The sequence below is a fragment of the Chelonia mydas genome, chromosome 4 (genome assembly GCF_015237465.2).
Source record: "Chelonia mydas isolate rCheMyd1 chromosome 4, rCheMyd1.pri.v2, whole genome shotgun sequence".
Taxonomy (NCBI): Eukaryota; Metazoa; Chordata; order Testudines; family Cheloniidae; genus Chelonia; species Chelonia mydas.
In genome coordinates, this window is record NC_057852.1 from 10,736,492 (window position 1) to 10,757,371 (window position 20,880).

The following is a 20,880-nucleotide window of genomic DNA, read 5'->3' on the forward strand; positions in this document are numbered from 1 at the left end:
GGGCAGATGCTAGTTTCAAAAGCTCCAGGCACATGGGGTGTATGCGTATAACCCCCAGTGGAATACAGGTAGGGACCACGCATCTCAAAGAACCTCTAGTTACAGGTAAGTAACTTCATTTTGGAGCAACATTTGACTTGCTACAAGAAATTTATTTCAAATATAACTTTTTTAAAAACATGTCTGAATCTAGGGGAAAAATGGGGTATTTAATATTAATACTATCATTATTATTGTGGCTCCTGGGAGCCCCAGTCATGGACCAGGCATTGTGCTAGGTGCTAAATAAACACAGAACGAAGTCCTTTCCTGAAAGAGCTTAATCTGTCAGAACTTCTTGAAAAATGTGGCACACGGTCTCTCTTCGGTTACTAAATTTATTCAGGGCATAGTTCCATCCATTGCTAGATATGTGTAGTATATCATGATTTTTGTTTTGGAGGATATTTCATTTTAATGCAGTTAGTTTCAACAGCTGTAAAGGGGTGCTGACTTGTGTATATGTGGACACTTCATCAGTTTAAAAACTTTAGTACCTGAAGTTAAATTAATGCAAGCTGGGGTGCTCGGAATCTGTGAAATCAGACCACATGTTATTTAGGTGCCTAGTTTTAGGCTTCCAAGTTTGACCTTTCCTGTTTGTTTAGTCTGCTTTTCTTGCAGGGCAACTTACCATTTACTCAGTGAGGGGTTAAAATACATCCTGGATTGTAGCCTCACTCAATGAGGGTGGAGCGGGGAGCAAGACAGTTCAGAAAGGAAATAAGTTTGGGCCTCCTCACTGCTTCCTGTCAGAGAGAAATTTGTGTGGAGTTCCATGTGAAGGGTTTTCACCATTTCATTTGAGGGGCAGAGTGTGCCCCATTGTAGAATAGGGCACTGGGCTGGATCACTAATTCTTGGTAACAGGGTCTTTTACTGCTATGGCTTCTGAAGCCATCAGCTCCCTTGAGACTTCCACCTCCCTTTTTAAAATGGAAGTTCAACTACACCCATGTGATAGGCCGGGTTGGAGGGGTGGGCACAGAACTGTAGTCTCTGGCTGTATTATGATGTGTCTGCTCTGAGTAATGTCTGGTAAGAGGTGGGTATGGTGCATCTCTCTGGCCACCCTATTGCCTGCCCTCCAGATCACCCTTCTAGGCTGAAGGAGGTGCTGCTACGGGCAGCTCAGCTGTCTTTCCACGTACATAGAGGATGATAGGGCAGTTTGTATTTGCATGTTACACGTTGGCAATAATGTGGAAAGGAAATACAGGGAAAAGTCAGTACAATATGTTACCCAGTTTGGGTGGGGCAGGAGGTCTATCCCCCCCCCCTTTTTTTTTTTTTTTAATTAAACTGTGCTAAAATTGAAAAAGTAAAACCATCAAATGAAGCTTAAAATTAAATCCTTTGCAGTAGGGTTTTAACTTTGGGCTTGGACTGTGGAAAGTCATAGCTGTGGGTGCTTGGCACCTTTGCTTTTCTGCTGGGAGAATAAAGCCACAATAGCATGTTGTCTTCCTGTCTGAGCTGGCAACAGCACATTCACTGCTCAAATTCTTGAGCACTATTACTTTACTTGCAGTCTTTATATGTAAAGTAACTGTTCTTCTGTGCCTTTGGCATGGGCTAGTCTGTAACGCATTCAGTGCCAGTAATTGAAGCATAGAGCCTGAAACACTCTGCAGGCAGAGCTCTCCCCTTGACATTAACTATGGCTTTTCTACAGTATCCTTCAGCTCTGTCATCCCAGTGTTGCCCAATCTTGTGATTTGATTTTTTTTTTTTAAAAATTATGATAAGTCTCATGATATTTTGTGTTAAACTTAACCTGACTCCAGGAGGTGGGGCTTTATGTGAGGATCTTCTTTAAAATATAAACTAAGTTTCTCACTATCATTTTTGCAGAGGAAAAACTTGAAAAGATGACCTGGGTACACCCTAAAAACTCAGAAACCAGAAGGCAAATAACCAACACATTGGCTTAAACATGAGCCTTTTTTCTTTTTTAATTATTAAATCTCATGACTTTTTAACACTGGGGTTGGCAATACCACTAGGTCTCCAATACAGCTGCCCCACAGTATTTTCTTCCAGACCATTAGCCTGGCCTCCCTCCCCCCCCCCCCCCCATTTAAATCTCTTTTAAAATATTGAGTTAATGAATAGTTTCTTGCAGTGACTGACTTGTGTACATTTCCCTTGGGTTTTTTTGTAGGGTGTTTGGTCAACTCTTCCAGTGAACGAGAAGAAGCTTAATGCTGCATTTAGAGCAGCAAGAAGTGTTATTTTAATATTTTCTGTGAGAGAAAGTGGAAAATTCCAAGGTAAATAAAAGTAACATTTGATGTGTGTGGCGTGGTGTTGGTTTTGTTTTTTAAAGAAGCTGTTCTGTTACCCTCTGCTATCTCAACTCCTCTAGGATTTGCAAGGCTCTCGTCTGAATCCCATCATGGAGGATCCCCAATACACTGGGTTCTGCCTGCAGGAATGAATGCTAAAATGTTGGGAGGTGTCTTTAAAATTGACTGGATTTGCAGGTAAATATTTCTGTTCATTTAAATAGTAGTATTTATACATTCTATCTGTTGTTTGGCTGCACCCCTTTTGAAAATTTCCATCTGACTGAAATTCACTTCAGTGGGGAAAAATCTGCCCCATTATTACTATAGCTGGGTTTGGGACTTCTTCCTATAAGTGAGATTGCTATAGCAATTGCTTTTTGTTTGCATAGTCCTAAACATTTTACACAAGGATTTTTTTTTAACTGAGCACTTCCTTTTTTTTAGTAGCCTAATAAATTACAAGCATTTGTTTGCAGTTACCTTAAAATCTTCCTTTTATAAAACAGTGTTCCTTTGAAATGTTCTGGACTCGCAGCCCTGGAGAGCAGAATGAAAACTCAGAGGGGAAGTGTTTTGTACCATGGGGTCTGGCTAAGCATGAAAGATGCTACTGCCTCAAAACTTGTTAAAATGAAGGCCAGGTCGGGGGGAATACATGCTCCTTTTTGGATGGAATAAATTATGCATATCTGATGTAAAACAGTAGGTAAAGTGATGGGACATGCCTACTAAAAGGTCATAAAACAAACATAAGCAAGACGATCAAGTTCTGGGAGCACTTGTAGGAAATTTCCTCCAGTGATTATCCAATAATCTTATGCATCCTCAAAGATGTAATGCTACTTCCACTTGGCTCAGACAAAATCTAGAGAATTGTACCCACCAGAACTCGAACGTTACCAGATTTATATGTGTTAGCATTTTAGGCGGCAGTATGTCAGAGTTGGAACTTCTGTTATTTAGTAGCACAGTGAACGATAATAGTCTTATCTATACAAGAGAACCTTGCTAACCAGCATTTATAAATTAGTATGTGCTCTTATCACCTCAGAAGTTAAATAGAGTGCTGTAGTGAGAGGTCTCCGTGCTAACATTGTTTGGGTGGTTTTTTTTGTAAAATAGACTAGTATATTCTGAACTCCATAATATTGAAATACAGATATCTAAATGCATGGATTTTTAAGTCAGTAATTCTCAAAGGATCATGTCATAGGGCAAATTAATGAGTACAGCAAATTAATGTTGTCCTATTGTATGCATTTTTTAAACTAAATAGACAAAATAACTATAAATGATACCACTTGCATATTTAGGCGTGAATTACCCTTCACTAAATCTGCTCACCTGACCAATCCTTGGAATGAACATAAACCAGTAAAGATTGGACGTGACGGACAGGTTTGTCAATTTTTTTAATCAATGCCTTTAGTAATAAAGTGAAACAAAAGACATGATTTAGATAAACTTACTCAAGGTGTGATAACCTTTAAACTCTTATAACTATTCAGCTCTTGCAGTACAGCTTTCGTTGACAAGGGCATATGTTGGGCAAGGTTGATTGCTCATAGTACTGGAGAGGGAGCAGAATTGCAAAAGTAAGTTTATCAGTTAGGTTAAGCAAATTATCAGCAATTTTGGTCTGGATATAATGTGATGAGCAGCAGTTGGTGCTAACAAACTTTCAAAGTTGCAGTGTAACGAATTTTATGTTAAGTTTGTGGTGCTATAACTTTCACTTTGTAGTAGAGTATTGTGCTTTTTAGAACAAGTTCTGGTGCTTTCAATTCTGTCTTTTGCACTGGGTTTGCCTTATGTATTAAGTTTCTTCTGACACATTCTACCATTATAATAGGCACACCTTTAAAATGCAAGCTGGTACCTCTTAGTTCTAACAAATATTCGAGAATACACTGAAATGGACACTGTCAACTCCAGTAACTTAGGTTTTATTTAAAAACGCTCTTCAAAATCAACATGAATGGTTTTTATTTAGTTTAAAAAAAACAATTTTTTTTTTTGAGCGGGGGTGTTGCGGGTTAAATATTCCCCTGCAGTGTGGTAGATCCAAACGCGATTCATCTTGTACATAGGAACAAAGTAAAAGTGACTCTAGAGGCAGTAGAACTATCTATCCGATTTTACTGTTTAAAATTAATAATTTACAAAAAGCAAATGGACAGTGCAAATCAGAGTATGCTTTTTAAAATTTTTATTAATATTGTTTAAAGGAATTTTATCTGATTCTTTGACAGTTGCCCTTTAAATGGCTAAACAAATGTTTTAAAACGAAAATACTTTGTCCCCCTAACTGTCGGAAGAATTGCAGTCAATCCCCTTTTTAAAATGATTATATGAAATTAATGAACCATTGGAGAACATATTCCAGTATATTCAGGTAACGTAATTAAAATGTATGCTTTAAGTTAGCTGTAACAAATTGCCTTATATGCTAGAAACATAATATACAGTAATTACACAAATTAAACCTCAGTTTCACAAACTGCTTTTGGCTCTTCCACTGAGTTTGGATAACATTTAATTCTTGAAAATAAATCTGCTTCACCATGCTTGTGGGATTATCATCCATATATTCCAGACTACAGTGTAAACTGATTAAGGTACGTGGTGATTATTTTCCTTAATTTTATGTGATTACAAAAAACTCTTTCAATTTTAAACAATAATGAAATGAAGCTGACCTGGATGTCCATTAGGAAGGTATTGTGTCCCCAGCAGAGGGCTATTTTATGATGATGCTAAATATCCCCAAAGCATTGAAGCTAATAAAAACTGTACTGTGCTCATTATTTTGTGGGATTGAGGTCTCCTTTTCAAAGTGTTTCTTGTACCTGGAGAAAGAAAGTAATTAATGAGAGAGGTTCTTTGTTTTCAGCTTGTAAATCACTGTTTAACTTCTAACTAATTCTAGGAAATTGAGCTTGAATGTGGAACCCAGCTTTGTCTCCTATTCCCTCCTGATGAAAGCATTGACTTGTATCAAGTCATTCATAAAATGCGGCACAAGCGACGAATGCATTCACAGCCCCGATCAAGAGGACGTCCATCCCGTCGAGAACCAGTCCGGGATGTGGGAAGGTTAGAAACGTTCTTTGGACTGATAATAGGCACATGTATCAGAATAACGTGATGGAGGAATGTGATTCATCAAAAGCTTTCCCTGCGATAAAGAAGAGAGAAAATCCTCAAATCAAGCTGCATGGACGAGTTTGTGGCTTCATTGAGGATTTCACATTGTCCCCCGATCTATCATATTTCAAGAGGAAAATGGGGATCTTTGCTTTTGCAGAAAAATAGTTCTTATATAAATAAAGCTGTCTAGTTTAGACTAGATCTTTTATACAGATAACACAACATGTAATGTCAGCCATAGGTAAGCTTGGATTTATTATGAGCAGGCTAGATGGAGGAAGAGGAAGTCTTTATATGCCAAAATATGTTAATATCTTGTAAAAGCCTTTTCTTTCAGGTGTGTCTCTGGATAAGCCTTATCAAATATGGGACTTTTATAAGGATCACTTATAATTTTGCAGAAGATGCCGCCTCATTTTGAGGATAAAATATTTAAATAATTTTGATATTCAAGAGGAGCATTATTGGGACTATTTCAAATTGTATCACCGTGATGTGTTAACCCCATTGCCAAATATTCTCTAACATGTAACCACTGAATTCACACATCTTGCTGAGCTTCTGAAAACAGTAGGTTCTTTCCAAAGGGGATCGAGTGGCCCTTGGAGACCCGGCAACAAACCAAAAAGAATGGCTGTTGCTGTGTCTGTATATACAACCTTTCCAGATGTTGGCAGTACCTGTGGACTTTAAAGTGTTTTTAGAGGATCGACATGGTTATTGATCACTGCTTTATGAACTTAACAGCATTTACCAGGAAAAGGGGGTATAACTTGTTACAGAATTGGAGAAGTCTTTGCAAAGAACTGATATAAGCCCTTCTACCAAACACCTTTTCCCTGTGTGTAGCCACTTTGCTTACAGATAAATCTAAAGTTTTTTTTCCTGCTAAAGACTGTATGGTTTGGGCTGAAACCTTTGGTTAAGTTTCCTCTTTGCGGAAACATCCTGTGGTAGGTACAGATACCCAACAAGAGTCCCCATTTCCTTGAGCTTAAAAAAGGACACTGTAACGAGTAGGTAGGAGGAAACCTGGCAGCGCCCCCATATTTTTGGCTTTAAAGGACTGAGCACCAAGATGGCTTTTGAAGTTAAGCTAAGAGGTTTCCAGTGCAATAAAGTATTTACAAGTGAAGGTTTTGCAATGGACTGCAAACTATACATATAACACCACCACACCTTCTCAAGCCTGCCAGGGCCTCCATTTATGTATGTGGCTTACAGCTTAAAGTCAGTAGTTGGACTACTATATGAACTGTTACTATCATGTTTTATACCGGTCGTAAATGCACTCTCAAAACTACAAGAAAGCGGTATGTTCATTCTTTACACCAGCTTTTATTTTTCTTAATCTGATTTTGCTGTAGATGCAACTGCTTTGGTTTTTGGGTTTTTTGCTCAGAGGGTGAAGAATCTGCTTTCATTAAAAAAAAACAAAAAAAACTTGATACTGGGTAAAGTGGGCTTTTAAAAACTAGAAAGTGGGAAGGGGGAGGAGAAATGATTGTTATGGAAACAGGTCAATTAGTAGAGCTATTAACAGCTGGTATAGTTTGCAAAATGGTTAACTGATTTGAAGGAACTTTAATTTGAATCCTTTATCAAGGAACTATACCTGTTGCTGGAAAATTCAGAATGTTTAAAACAATCTAATACTAAAAAGTGATTGGCCACTGTAATGCTATATATTTTCTTGGTGGAGGGGCACTAATGACCAGCATAAGTCTATTGAAGAACTAACTCAAGCCAATAACTGGAATGGAGCTGCTTTTAAAATGGGTTCCCCCAGCATGAGTGAAGTTCTTGCAGATTTTTTAATGCTTCACATCAGCAACAGAACAGTCTTTAGACAAGAGCTCTAATTATTTCATTTAGGATGCTTCAGAGTTTTTAGAATTAATCCTTCCTTAGAAGGAACTGAGGTTAAACTGGTAATTTAGTGATAAGTCAGTGACAATCCAAAAAGACTTCTAGTCCAATGAAGTTAGCTAGCTAACGGTGAAAGAGGCATGTGTGCAAATGATGCACACATTTATTTTTAAATGTACCTGGAAAGAGGCTTTCATTTTACAAAAGCTTTGTCTGCCCTGTGGCTAACAAATTTTAGCAAAAAGGTGTCCATGTAAAATGGATAAAACACTTTGCAAATGAGGTAACAATATTAGATTTGTCAGTTTGACTGATTAATCAGATTTACTGAGTCTCTTTTTTTGTCTAATTCTTTTAGGTTAAATTAAGAGGTAAAGTGGAAAGTATAGTGTTAAAGCGTAAATTAAGAGATTGTTTTAGATCAGCTTGTTAAATATTCTCTTTGGATATTAAGCTGTGGTTGGATCAAGTTCCTCTCTTACTGTCAGTCTGTTTATACCTAAAAAGCAATAGTCAAGTGTATTTATCTAGCATAGAGTATGGCTTTTGGTGATTTGAAGTTAAACCTAATGCTTAAATTTATAAACTCTTGACACTGTGAAGCATATGTAAAGCTGACTGAGTTCTGAATGACTCTAAACAGAGATCCTGGCCAGCTCATGGTGCTTTTCTTTCTGTGAGGGGATGCTGCTGTGAGGAATGCGCCAAACAACCTTGTTTAATCTCTAATGTCTAATTTGTATAGGCGTCGACCAGAGGATTATGATATTCATAACAGCAGAAAGAAACCAAGGATTGACTATCCCCCTGAGTTTCACCAAAGACCAGGTTAATATCTCATGTGCACAAATGTAAAAGTATTTGCATTTTTATTATGGAATTTTGAATTCATACAGGTCTACTGAGCTTTTAATATGTGACTAGGATTTAGAGTGGGATTTTTCAAAAGCCCTCAGCATTGCTTACCTCTCCTCTCATTGAAGTTGATGGTAAATCTCCCACTTATTTCACTGGGAGCTGAGTTAGGCCAGTGCTGAGCCCTCTTGAAAATCCCACCTTAAGTTTAGTGTAAATTCTTCAGTAGTCATAGAGTAATTGGGCCACCCTGCTTATATTAGGTGGTAACCCAGACAGTTAAAATAACCATTTCAAACTCCATTGCTTCCTAAATGGTGGGAGAGTTTCATTTCTATGATGAGCGCCTTTCTTGCCCGTAAACAGTAACCTGAAACTTAATCGTGAAGGTGAACTATCAAAGTACCACTTTCAATGAAAAGCTGAAGAAATAGGCCATGATAGACATGTTAACTTTTTTCCATAATCTTTATATTGGTTTCAAATTTAAATTGGTGATTGACAAGCATTTATTTGCAATGAATTGAACTTTTTGTACCATTTTTTGTAGACTTTTAACTGGGATTCACAACTGGGGCCCCATGACCCATAAGTCATGTGTGGGATGGTACTAGAAGTTCCCATTTTGTTTTCAGAGAAACTTTTAAAAACTTGGTATAAAGTGGGTCAGAGAGTCCTCATGCTTTTTTTTTTTTTTTTCCTTTCCAAGAGTGGTCCACTGGCAGGGCGGAGAGGAGGTTCAGCTGGAAAAGTTAGGGTCTTCAGAAATAAAATAGCTTTTTCAGCAGTGTAAATGCAACAGCCACAGATTGCAGTATTACCAGGGTACCTTTGCTGCTGAAAAAGGCAGTGCTGGGACAGGACAGACTTCAGTCCAGGAAATCTTAATGGAATGTGTACTTCTGCGTATAATGCATTATTTCCGTAGTAGATTTCTAAACCTTAAAAAGCCTGCTTATATTTCAGTGTCCAGTTTGAATAGACTTCAGAGGCTGATTTCTTCAAAGAAGAGTTACTTTAATAGAGTGCAGTCATCATTAGTCAAACTTCCAAGAGCATTATTTACAGCTGAGAATTAAAGTTAAAAAATCACTTCTGTAGCACTGCAAAAATGCTTTACTATGTCCTGATTCCTTCCACCTTTTACAAATGATTTTTGTGGAACTGCTTAAAGCGAGAGGTGCCAATTGCTCATTTTTTAAGACTATACTAGTGCCATCATAATCCATTGTAAATTTTGACCTAATTTTTAATCTCTCAAGAAACTTCCATCAATAGTTGCATCGAGCTGTGCAGATTAACCCTGTCTATTGGACATGCAGTTAATAGGTAGAAATCTTGACCAGTTAATCAATACATGCCAATAATCAAGTGCATGAGCATTGCCAAGCAATTCAGTCTAGTCCTTGTCTGCAGAAATATCCCCTTCCCAATTCTTTTTTGGTACTGCATGCAAGCTCATAAGAGTGTATTTATCCATTCTTTAACGTTGGAATGCCCTTTTCTGTATGCCATTCGTTTACTATCAAAGACCCGCTGTAAGTCTGTAGAAACTATTTTGCAAGCACTTCTGAAGTGAGATAAGAACAGCAGCGCATACAAGAACATACGTGTAAGAGGAGGTTGTTGCAGTGGAAGGGTGGATGTTAACGACTGTAATTTAGGATTGTTATGGTGAATGGTAAATTGGATTGATAACATTGCTTGATGTTTGAACAGGGTATATAAAGGATCCCAGGTATCAAGAAGTAGACAGGTAAGATGTGTTCATATTATTCATTTTTATGTCCTGGTAACTTGTTGATATCAATCACCTGGATTGAGTTTTACAAATCTTATTCCCAACAGACGATTTTCAGGAGTTCGCCGAGATGTGTTTTTAAATGGGGTAGGTTGATGCATTTGTTTTTAACATAACTTCTTGCACTTCCAAAGTTGTTATCAAATGTTCATGTTGTTCTCTTTCATTGTAGTCCTACAATGATTACGTGAGGGAATTCCACAGCATGGGACCACCGCCACCATGGCAAGGAATGGTTTGTGTCTTGTTCAGCTTCATTTTCTAATTGAAAATAACCCCCACATTACCATGTGGATGTGCCTGCTCTTCCTGAGCTGCTCTCAGCCTTCGTACTCTGTTAGTAAAGTGCCAGGTACTTCTGCTGTGTACAGTAAATTATGAAGTGTTGCAGGGAAACAAAATTGAATGGGGCGAATTACAGTAGGTAATGTCAAGATATTGTAATCACTCTCACTAACAGTGATCAAACAACATATTTGTATCTTGAAGCTGTCTTGACAACCTAATATGTACTAGGACATAGGAATCCAGCTTAGTTTGAATGCATAAAAAAAGTGAGGAAATTTGTTCTCATAAAAAAAAAACAAAAAATCACAACAGAACTCTCCTTCCAGTGCACTATAATGGATGTGATCAGACCAGTAATCCATCAATATTTGAAGAAGGTTGAATAGGAATACAGCAGGAGGGAAACTGGCCACTGACGGGTCTGTGGCACCGGGAACTTGCATGGTAGAAGATACACTCTGGTACAGTGCAAGAGTTGTCTGGCATGGGCAGTAAAGCATCTAGGAAGCACTGGAGTGTATTTAGCATGGTCCTGGTTAGATATGCTGCTCTATGGCACTGGCTTTTTTGTTCCTTTGTGTATTCAGTTGAATATACATACCAGCAAACAAATACACATACTAGCAAACTATTATTCATATGCTGAGTGCACGATAATGTACCAGTTGCTATCTTTGTTATAGTGAGATGGGGTTCTCTGCCAATTGGAGGGCAGGAATGATCTGCAGTTACTGAGGAATAACTAGTTATTCTCAGTTATCCCATTCCCTGCATTCTGGCTGTGTCTGGAGTTGGATAGTCACTGTGCGGTTATTTCTCAATAACACTTGTGTATTTATAGCATGATCTCTGCTGTGACTCTTGTACTTGGGAATTGTCAAATGATTTGCCAGCAGCAAAGATGCCCCCATGGCTTCTCACTCCTAGCTGAACAAAAAAAAGCCAATGCGTACAAAAATACTTAAACAAATGGTACACTCAGACTGCAGGAAGGGAATAGCTCTTCAGAGAAAACTCAGTTCTGTGACCCATGTCCGTCTACCCCTCCCGTCTCTACAGGCTGGCTAAATACGCATTTACACTCGAATCCAGTCCTCCCAAGCAGTTCAATTTGGAATCACTATGCAAGCAAAACACTGTGGTGACTATTTATGGGAGAATGGCCTGGCTGATGCAGGGAGTGGAAGTACGACAAGTTGAAGGGAAGCAGCTTGTTTGAGGATGGGGGGACATGGAAGAGAATGGCCAAAATGCTGCTCTTTTTATATATATAATCAGTTTAGCTTCTGGCTTTTTGGCTGTGTATTTTTATCTTGTGGAATAGGCCTTGCATTCAAAATGTGAATATCCTAGTAAAACTCAGTGGAATAACAGGTGCTTCGGCCTTGAAAACTCACTCAGCCCAGGATATGCTTGTCTGCATGACTCCATCCTGTATGAGGTAGCCAGTACAACACCTAGTGAACTCATGAAAGCTGAAGTGTTCACAGTATTTCTCTTTGTCAGGCATGCAGATGAGTATCTTTAAGTGCTTTTGGGATATAGTTTTAAATAAATGCTGGTAGCTGAAGTTCAGTGAGAAGATCTGGTTGGAATCTCTGCAGTGTCCTGCTAATCACTCTGTATGCAAGATAATGTTTTAAACCACAGTCCACCTGCAGAGGAGAATATATTTAAATGTTGTATTTGTTTCCCTTCAGAGTGGCAGGTAAATTGTACTTGTAACCCTAACTTTACGGGTGATACGCACTGTATCTCGGAGTGTTCAACAAACAGCCTTTAATTTCATTGTAGCCACCCTATCCAGCTATGGAACAGCCTCCCCATCACCCTTATTATCAGCACCATGCTCCTCCACCTCAAGCTCACCCTCCATACTCAGGACACCACCCTGTACCACACGATGCAAGATACCGAGACAAACGAGTAGTAAGTGTACATGACAGCAGAGGAGAAGGGGCAAATCATACAGATCGGCAGAAATAGGAATGGGAGGAATTTGGGGGTTGTTAGGAACCTAAACATATTCAAAATGTGAATATCCTAATAAAACTCAGTGGACCGGCAGAAGTAGGAATGGGAGGAATTTGGGGGTTGTTAGGAACCTAAACATACAGGAGGTTTCTTATTTCTGAACATCTTGGCCTTACAGCTGGGCTCCTAAATGTACTTTTGAAATCAGGTCACTGAGGTGCCTAAATCAAGGCTTTGGGTGCTTTTGAAACCCCCCCGAGGGACTTAGGAGCACAAGTCCCACCATTTCTTGGCCCAGGTTTGTGGAAGGCTTCCAACTGTCAATGCGTACACTTCCCTGGTTGAAATTAAGTCCAAATCAGTAAGGATTTTTTGGAATCTGTCTGGAGAGGGGAGGAAACTTGTGCCACTGCTATGAAAAAGTTTATGCTAAAGTTTCTTATTATCCGCTGCTTTTGATCCTGGGTTTTCAAAAGGCCCTAGTAGTGGATGGGTGAAGTGCTGGGACTTTCAGACTGGGCAATTAAATAAATAGCATTGTCCTTCTCTTTCACAGCACGACTATGATATGAGGGTAGATGACTTTCTGCGTCGCACACAAGCAGTGGTCAGTGGTCGGAGAAGCAGACCTCGTGAGAGAGAGCGGGAGAGGGAGCGCGATCGTCCCAGAGACAACAGGAGAGACAGAGAACGGGGACGGGATCGGGAAAGGGAGAGAGAGAGAATTTGTGAGCGGGACAGAGACAGGGGTGAAAGAGGCAGATATAGAAGATAATCCATCTGGAACCAGTGGTCATTTGAAACAGAACAACAAAGCTTGTATTTTTTTGTGTGTTTACAAGTAGTACACTTTATTTTCAGCTGTCTACTTAAAGTTTGTTGTGTAGAAGGTTTTACAATGACCCTCTTTGTTCCAAGCATGCAGTAAACTATGAACTGGAAAAACTCAATCAGCCAAAAGAAAAAATGCACAAAGTTGATATTTGAGTTGACCTTTTTATTGGAGAATGGGAAACAGTTAAGAATGTAGATATTGGTTCCTTTTCAATAAGTGTTCATCTACTTCTAGTGACTTCATCCTAGGGTTTTTTAAATATTGATGGATAACTGCCATAATTTTTTTTTTTTTGCTTTATTTTCTTACATGTCGTTTCACATGGTTCAGTGGAAAAAAAGCTGCTATCAGGTAACGCACCGATGGAAGTGTGATGCTTTGCCCGTGGGGCAGTGCTGTAGCAGCCTTTTGCTTTCCTGGTTTCTAACCCCTTCGCTGTAGAGTGTTTTGTCAGTCTTCGATAATGAAAGCAATATTAAGAAGACACTATTGATAGCTAATTTTTAATCTTTTTAAAAATCTTCCTGTGTTCAGTAACCTTCTGGTCCATGCTGTTGTCTAGCCTCTCTCTAAAATGTACACATTGCTTGGAATGGTCACAGTTTGCGTGTGTGGAAGCAGAAAATGTGGCTGTATTCTACATTGCTACTGTTTTTTATAAAAAAAAATAATAATAATAATAATAAATTGGTAACAATTGAAACCATTGAAATTTTAGTTTGGCTTGTTATTTTAAAGGCTTCCAGGTTTGCTAACAGTTCTAGGAAGGCTGGCCTGTGTATTCAGAAGTTACCTATTTTCCCTCCTCAGTAAAGATATTTCCAATGGGTGAAATTCAACTCAGGCAGCTGTCCTTAACAGATACAAGCTGGGGCTCAGTATCACCAAAACTAAGGGCTGGCCTACACGAACACTGGAACTCTTAAGTTGCGCTATTTCAGTTACGTAAATGATGTAACTGAAGTCGACGTGACTTAGGTTGACTTCCAGCGGTGTCTACGCTGCGCTGGGTCAACGGGAGATGCTCTCTTGTTGACATAGCTTGGGGTGGCGGAGTACAGATCGATTTAGTGTGTCTTCACCAGACCCGCTAAATGAACACCGCTGCATCAATCACTGCTGTGTCAGTTTAGCCAGTAGGGTAGACACGGCCTAACATTTATTGGAATAGGTAGGTTTATAGTCCTATCTTCCTGAATCACTGCAGGAGTTTCATGGATTTGGGGATTAAACCAGAACAAAATAATTGATTAAAATGTTATACTTTTCTTTTTCGTGGGGGAGTTGTGTAACTACTATGCCCTCGATTAACTTATGGAGAATTACTCTCATGGATTTGAAGCAATCTGGTTTTAATGTCCTAGCCCTGTGCCAGTCTCAACACCACTCCAGTGAAAGAGAGATCCAAACCATCCTCATGTCAATCAATTGCCCAATCCAAACAAAATTACAGGGCGCACACCCACTGTGCAGAGCCAACATAGGAATGCCTCTACTTAACATGCCATAGCAAATGCCATGGGATATTTCATTGACTTCTGTATTGTAAATGTTCTTGAACAGGACAGATTTGAATTTAAACTTGGAATAGTAAAAACCAGAGAGCTAACCTACAACTTGAGTTCACTGGAAAAAACCACTCTTCTCTGCATGCAGTTAGAGGCATTTCCCTGTTCTCACTTTACTGAGTTAACTTTTAGGTTGAAATGTATTATTCTTAGGCCATGTCTACAGTTACAGGTAGATCAGCACTGCTGCAATTGATGCAGCAGGTGTCAATTTAGTGGGTCTAGTGAAGACCTACAAAATCAATGCTCTTTGGTCGACCCTGATACTCCACCTCCCCGAGAAGAATAAGGGAAGTCGACGGGAGAGCATCTCTCGTCGACGCAGCGCCGTGTAGACACCGCGGTAAGTCAACCTAAGCTACATTGGCAGGAACCTTCTGGATCCTAGCAAGTTTAGACTCTTACAGCTGTCATACAGTGCTGAACCATGCATAAGCTATCTGTAATTTGCCTTCACCTTAATTTGTCACCTGAACCATGGCTTGCAGAGCTACTTCAGTAACTGGCAAATTATAGTTAGTGTGTGTGTGTGTGTGTGTGTACACGCACACGTGTGCATCATCCTAAGAAGAATAAATTATGGCAGTAGCAATGAGGCAGCGACTTGCTGGAGTATAAAAGCCAAGCAGGTTTATGGCCAGATTTCACATGTTCAGCTCCTTCACTTGGAGCCAGGCTTGTGCAAGAGTCGAGAACTCAACTTGCTACGTTTTTCTGAAGAAGGCGGCTCTTTTGTCTCCACATACTTGTCCTCGTCCATCTTCAGTTTTTTCCTACTTCCTCTCTGTGTTTGTCTCCTGCTTCGGCAAACTTTTAAATAACTTGGTCAAGTAAGGCTGCAACTGTGCATGGTAATTTCTGTGGGTAGCAGTCCATCTGCACAAACTGCAAGGCAGGTTACTGTGGGCTCTTCTACAGCTGAATTCCTTGACTTGAACTGATGTGCATTAACCTAAGCTTTGCATATTTTAGTAGAAGAAATCGTACATAGACTGAATCAGTTTGACACTCAATAATAGGAATTGCTTTTATTAACAAATCAACCCAAGCTCTATCCACTAGGCAGCAAATATTTTGGTTAGCAGCAGTGGCGATGGAGAGGTATTAAAGCAGCACACAGAAGGGAGCTAGCTCATTCAACCAGTGCAACAAGCATTGAATTACACAAGAGCCTGAATCTGTATGACCTTTTACCTTCAAATAAAGTGCATGCCCTCACTCATGCAGAGATCTTCCTGGAGGGATAGGGTCATGATAATGGGGTTTAATGGAGTAGGCTCACAGTTTTGCCTTAAGACTACAGCTGGTCAAAACTCAGTGATACTTTCCACAAACTCTCCCTCCTGCCCCCCATTCCCCCGCCCTCCAAGCAGGTCTGGCTAACTTACTTTGGCTTCATATTTCCCAGTATCAAATCTCTGAATGTTTTATATGTCAGCAATCAAGGCTGTGCTCATGCCAGCTGCCTGTATGGGCACACCCTAGGGCACATGCAGTACCCACTGACTTAGTTCAGCCTGCATGCATCTCACTGCAGGATCAGGGGCACAGATTTTTGCAGAGTTCCAGCACAGACCTATGCAATCTGTAGCTCTCTGTAGACATTTTATAATAGCTAATTGACCTAATCCTCTGGTGTGAACTGGCCTAGCTCCACCCAAGTGATTACAATAGGGCAGTTTACACCAGCTGTGCACTGCAGCTACAAGGGGAGTCTCGATAGATCACATAACTCTAGTATCAATAGCTGATGACCAATTTAGGTATTTTTCTGTATACTCAGTGTATGCTCAGAAACGTGACCATTCAAATTAGTGTGTCTTATACTCAGCATATCTGCTAGGGTAGGCCCTGGATTCTAAATTCTCCTAAATCGCCACCAACATTGAAGTGTCCCATTTTCAGTTTAGCATCAAAGCTTTAGCTTTTAGGAACAGAGCCATTTTTCCATCGTCTATATTTAAGGGTTTACATAGCTTTGAACTAACCGAAGGCTTAAGATTTGTCACAACCAGCTCCAAAAATTAGTGCTAATAAAATAAGCTTGTGTGGGGCAACAAAATATATGCAGTAAAGGAAGAACCTTACTGTTTTCTCTAGCAGCTTTGTCTGCAGGCAAATGTCAGCTGCCTTTCATTAGGCACTGGATCATTTACAAATGCAACCCAAGTCTGACAAAGGCAATTTTAAAAGCATTCTTAAACACGATCTGGTGGCTAGCTTATTGTAGCAACCACGCAATACTGCAAACCACAGGATCATAAATGGGACAGATCCTTGACGGTTATAAAATTGGCACAGCTTCATGGCGCTCAACAGAACAATTTATAGGGATTTATAGCTGCTGGGGAGTTGGCCCACTATATAGATAATAAGTTTTCCAATTACTGAGGGAAATTAGCAGTTCCACTTGGTGTTTCCAGGAGTGGAGCATTTTAAGTCAACCTCTTACAGACCAATGAAGCCACAAGGCCTGGTATTAGGCAGGTGTCCTCTCCACCAGCTCTGGAATGCTGTAGCACAGGTGACCCACTCCTGTGTATGGCAGCAGATGCTTGGGAATTACTAGTGGCACGATGAGCTAAGGCCTGAGCCAAAGCCCACTGAAGTTAATGTGAGTCTTCAGGGAGCTTTGGCAGCTGTCAGGATGTGCAAGTTGCTGCTTCTGCTGTGGAGGCCAGCGAGCAGGATGAACTGAGCCCATGTGCCCTAAGGCTAACTTTCCACACCCCACAGAAGAGGGACCACTGGGAAGAGGGAGTCCTGCAGCATGGGGCAGCCCAATACAGCAGGCCAGAAGAATGCATGCATGGTGTATGGAGGGGATGGGACACAGTGGAATGCCTTCCACCACACCCAGTCACTTTCCCCACCTTGGTTGGACGGAGCAGCTCTTTCTTCAGCTTGCTGGGTTGCTCTGGGCCAGGGGTTGGAGGCTGAGCACTGGATACTATGGAGCAAAGGGGGCAGACCTAGATTCCCATAAAACCCCTCTAGAGTTATTCTGCCATTTCCTGGATCCCCTTGTGTACTGGTTTGACCCCTGGGATTTCTACACTGTTGAGATTGTGATTTTCCCTGCATAGAGAGTTCCCTGCCATTCTAACAGCCACCCCCTTTCTTGGGCCCACACTCTAGCACATGCCTACTGAATTCCCAGCACTATAATTCTCAACCATCAAATTGTGTCTTCACCCAAAGAAATAAAACTCAGGGCAAAGTTTCATTAAACTTTGGAAAGATTTTTCACGAGACACAATGCAGAAGGGATATGATTGGAGCCTCCATATCACGACACCAACCATTCCGATTTTATACTCTGGACAAGGCTTTCAGACATGGGACGTGAAGTTCTTCTCTTTGGCTGAGATTTTGGAAGGAGGCCAAGGGAGTCTGGTGAAATTCAATGGGAGCAGCACACCTAACTTTGCAAATCCAATTCCTCAATCCTCACTATGGTTGCTAAAAAGCCTGATTTTTCAAACATGTTGAGCACCCAGCCTGTCCCAATGAAGTCGGAAGCAGCTGCTGCATGCCCAGAACATTCGAACATCAGGGTATCTATTAAGACACTTAAATATAGACATAGGAACCTACAGGCAGATGGCTATTTTCAGAAGTCTTGGCCTTTCTGGCGGGCATCTTCTAGGAGCATCAGATCGCTTATCTGAGCTCCGAACTAGTCAGTGTCTGCTCCTCCAGGAGCCATACCAACAGACACATGGACACTTTGGTTCTGGATGATCTAGTGAGGACACACTCTCACAGATCGCAGGGTGGGCAAATCAACTTTAATACCTGCAGGTGGAAGACACAGCAAAGGACCTAAAACAGCTGGGCTTTGTCCTTTTAAAATAAAGTCTCCAGAAAGTTACATTTCGAAAATCATTGCCACAGTTAGCCTCTGACAAGTCCCTGTGTAATCACTGAAGAAGTCAGATTGGTGGATCCAGCTAAGTATTCATTCTTACTCAAGCCAAAAGAAAGTTATTGTAAACATCACATTCGCTAAATGCGCAACTTTCCTGATACTACTTCATCAGAACACAGCCCTGGCTACGCATGGTATTAAAGCATGCACCTCACTTCAAGCATGTGCCTAGATCAACAGGACCACGAACAAGCTGAACCAGGCCCATGGGAACAGCAAATCTACTCCATTTTCTTCTTCTTTACAATCCTACCGCATTTCTTACAGCAAAACAAGCAGCATTTGACAGCAATGAAAACAGCAGCTGCTGCACAGGTGAGCAAGAACGCCAGGACGTCCAGGCAGTGATACTGGTACCAGGTGAGCTCGTGAGCTGCTGGTCTCAAGTGCTTTGCCCCTTTATGGCGCATGACAAATTCGATCCAGAAGACAGCTCGGTCCAGAGGCTTTATGGGCTGGTCGTGGTGAATCTGGGATAATCTCACTGCATTTTCTTTATAGCTGAAGGAATCGGGGGGGAACAAAAGTGACATGGTGGTTATTCTGAAACAGCGCTTTCCCCAACACAGCTACTCTATGGGGCAACTAGCAAGCAAAGGGGTCGCTGCCAGGCTCCCTGCTCCACCCTACAGGGTCAAGTCAACGTAAGCTGCCTTCTGTTGACCTAGCTGTGGAAGTGTCTTCCCTTAAATTTGGCTCCGCCGACGTAAGTGCCTCTCTACGCTGATTTAGTAACAGCCTCTCCCCGAGCGGTGTAGAGTCATGGTCGATGTCATCAGGGCGACGCAGTGTCAGTGCAGACGATGCATTGCTTACGGTGACTGTTACTGGCTTTCAGGAGCCGTCCCACAATGCCCCGCACTGACAATGCAATCAATACAAGCGCTCCTGGTGAGGACGCGCACTGCTGACTCAAGGAGCCAAGTGTGCGCGCACACAAGCGATTTAATAACTGCAGTGAGGGCTGACATAAGTCAAGTCTCATGGCCTGAGTCAAGATTTAAAGTGAGCCGAAAAGATAAGCTAGCTCCAGTTTGCTATTACATAATGAGACTTCTTCAGAGGGTTCGCCACAAGACATTCCTAGCGTCCAGCTTTTTCTGTTGTCATTTTCCCTTGCAAAAAATACTTCTGGGAAGATAATTTGCAGGGTTTTCCCTCCAGATCTGGTGTTTCACAGCTTGAGACGGGTGGAATTCCCCCAGTGCTAAGGGTTTTGGTCCCTATGGACAGTGGTAGTAAGTTGGGAAGCCAAGACTCAGTGTCACAAACTAGCCAAGAAGAAGTTTGCCCGTCGTATGTGTGAATTGGAAATTGGCTGGGTGACTTCATTCAAACTTGCTCCAAGAAGGGAGCAGAAAACTACACAATCTCAGGGGCTGCTCCAAGGCCTTTTCAGAGCGATCTTTCCCAAAGAGATCACAAAATACAATGTGAGGGAAATTGATTTCCGGACCACACCTTCCAGGAGCTGCTGCAGGCTCAGATAGTATCCTTGGACCAACACAGCTACTACAACCCTGTCCCATTAGGCAGAGACTGAACTCACCTGGAGTTGTTAATGACCATATTCAATGCATCAATTAAATCCTGGGCTTGCATTGTGTTAAAATCCAGCTCGACTGCCATTCCTTTCGCCTTCATGTGAACAATGTTATCCGGCTGGTCAGCGAACAAGGGAATCCCAACCATGGGAATCCCATGGTAGATAGCTTCATAGATCCCATTGGTTCCACCGTGAGTAATAAAGGCTTTGGCCTTGGGGTGGCCTGGAATAGGAGGAGAGAAGCGTTTAGGAACGATGGGGTACATAAATGCTCAGATTCCAGGGAAGAAGGCAACAATTTTGTACAAACTAGGTAAATAATGATTAGTTTGACAAGGGGCTAGTCCTGATTACTCCAGACTAGCATTAGGGATGGATAATGGTATGTACATGCTTCAACCCTAGCCAATGGGGAAATACCTTGCAAAACATTACAGACTCTGCTATTGATCTACGATTAAGGCTGACCCGGCAGAAAGTTGTATTTCATTCACACCGATCCCCGCACAGGTTACAGTGCCTGGATGCAGCTGGAGAAGTGGGTCTCCTGGAGCCACGCTGGCTCACATGTTCTGGGGCTGCCCTGGGACACAATCCTTTTGGCTAGAAGTAGGCAGGAGGGTTACGATGATGATAGATACAGAACCTCCCTAAAAACTACTTCCCCGATGTGTGCTTTGGGATCTATCCCATCAGCTGGGCAACTCTCCAACTCACAGAAAGCTCGGCTTTC

General features: G+C 41.1%; 2 protein-coding genes across 10 annotated transcripts in view; one reads left to right on the top strand and one right to left on the bottom strand.

The window, feature by feature from the left end:
- Positions 1–13,814, top strand: part of YTHDC1 (YTH domain containing 1) — a 33,306-nt gene extending 19,492 nt beyond the window's left edge. For 3 of the 4 annotated variants that reach the window (XM_037896605.2, XM_037896603.2, XM_037896604.2), the window contains 10 exons: positions 2,204–2,312; positions 2,408–2,525; positions 3,644–3,728; positions 5,260–5,426; positions 8,095–8,177; positions 9,924–9,960; positions 10,053–10,092; positions 10,178–10,240; positions 12,088–12,222; positions 12,824–13,814. In XM_037896605.2, coding sequence (XP_037752533.1) covers positions 2,204–2,312; positions 2,408–2,525; positions 3,644–3,728; positions 5,260–5,426; positions 8,095–8,177; positions 9,924–9,960; positions 10,053–10,092; positions 10,178–10,240; positions 12,088–12,222; positions 12,824–13,042 — 1,056 coding nt within the window. In that variant the 3' untranslated portion in view covers positions 13,043–13,814. Of the gene's footprint in view, positions 1–2,203; positions 2,313–2,407; positions 2,526–3,643; positions 3,729–5,259; positions 5,427–8,094; positions 8,178–9,923; positions 9,961–10,052; positions 10,093–10,177; positions 10,241–12,087; positions 12,265–12,352 lie in introns of all 4 variants that reach the window. The other variant, XM_043544426.1, reaches the window with a different exon arrangement.
- Positions 13,815–15,683: 1,869 nt separating this feature from the next.
- LOC102936292 (UDP-glucuronosyltransferase 2A1) overlaps positions 15,684–20,880 on the bottom strand; it is a 46,676-nt gene continuing 41,479 nt past the window's right edge. For all 6 annotated transcript variants that reach the window (XM_027826596.3, XM_043544427.1, XM_027826595.3 and 3 more), the window contains 2 exons: positions 20,151–20,370; positions 15,684–19,102 (listed from right to left, as the gene is read on the bottom strand). In XM_027826596.3, the coding sequence (XP_027682397.2) occupies positions 18,823–19,102; positions 20,151–20,370 (500 nt within the window). In that variant the 3' untranslated portion in view covers positions 15,684–18,822. The remainder of the gene's footprint in view (positions 19,103–20,150; positions 20,371–20,880) is intronic.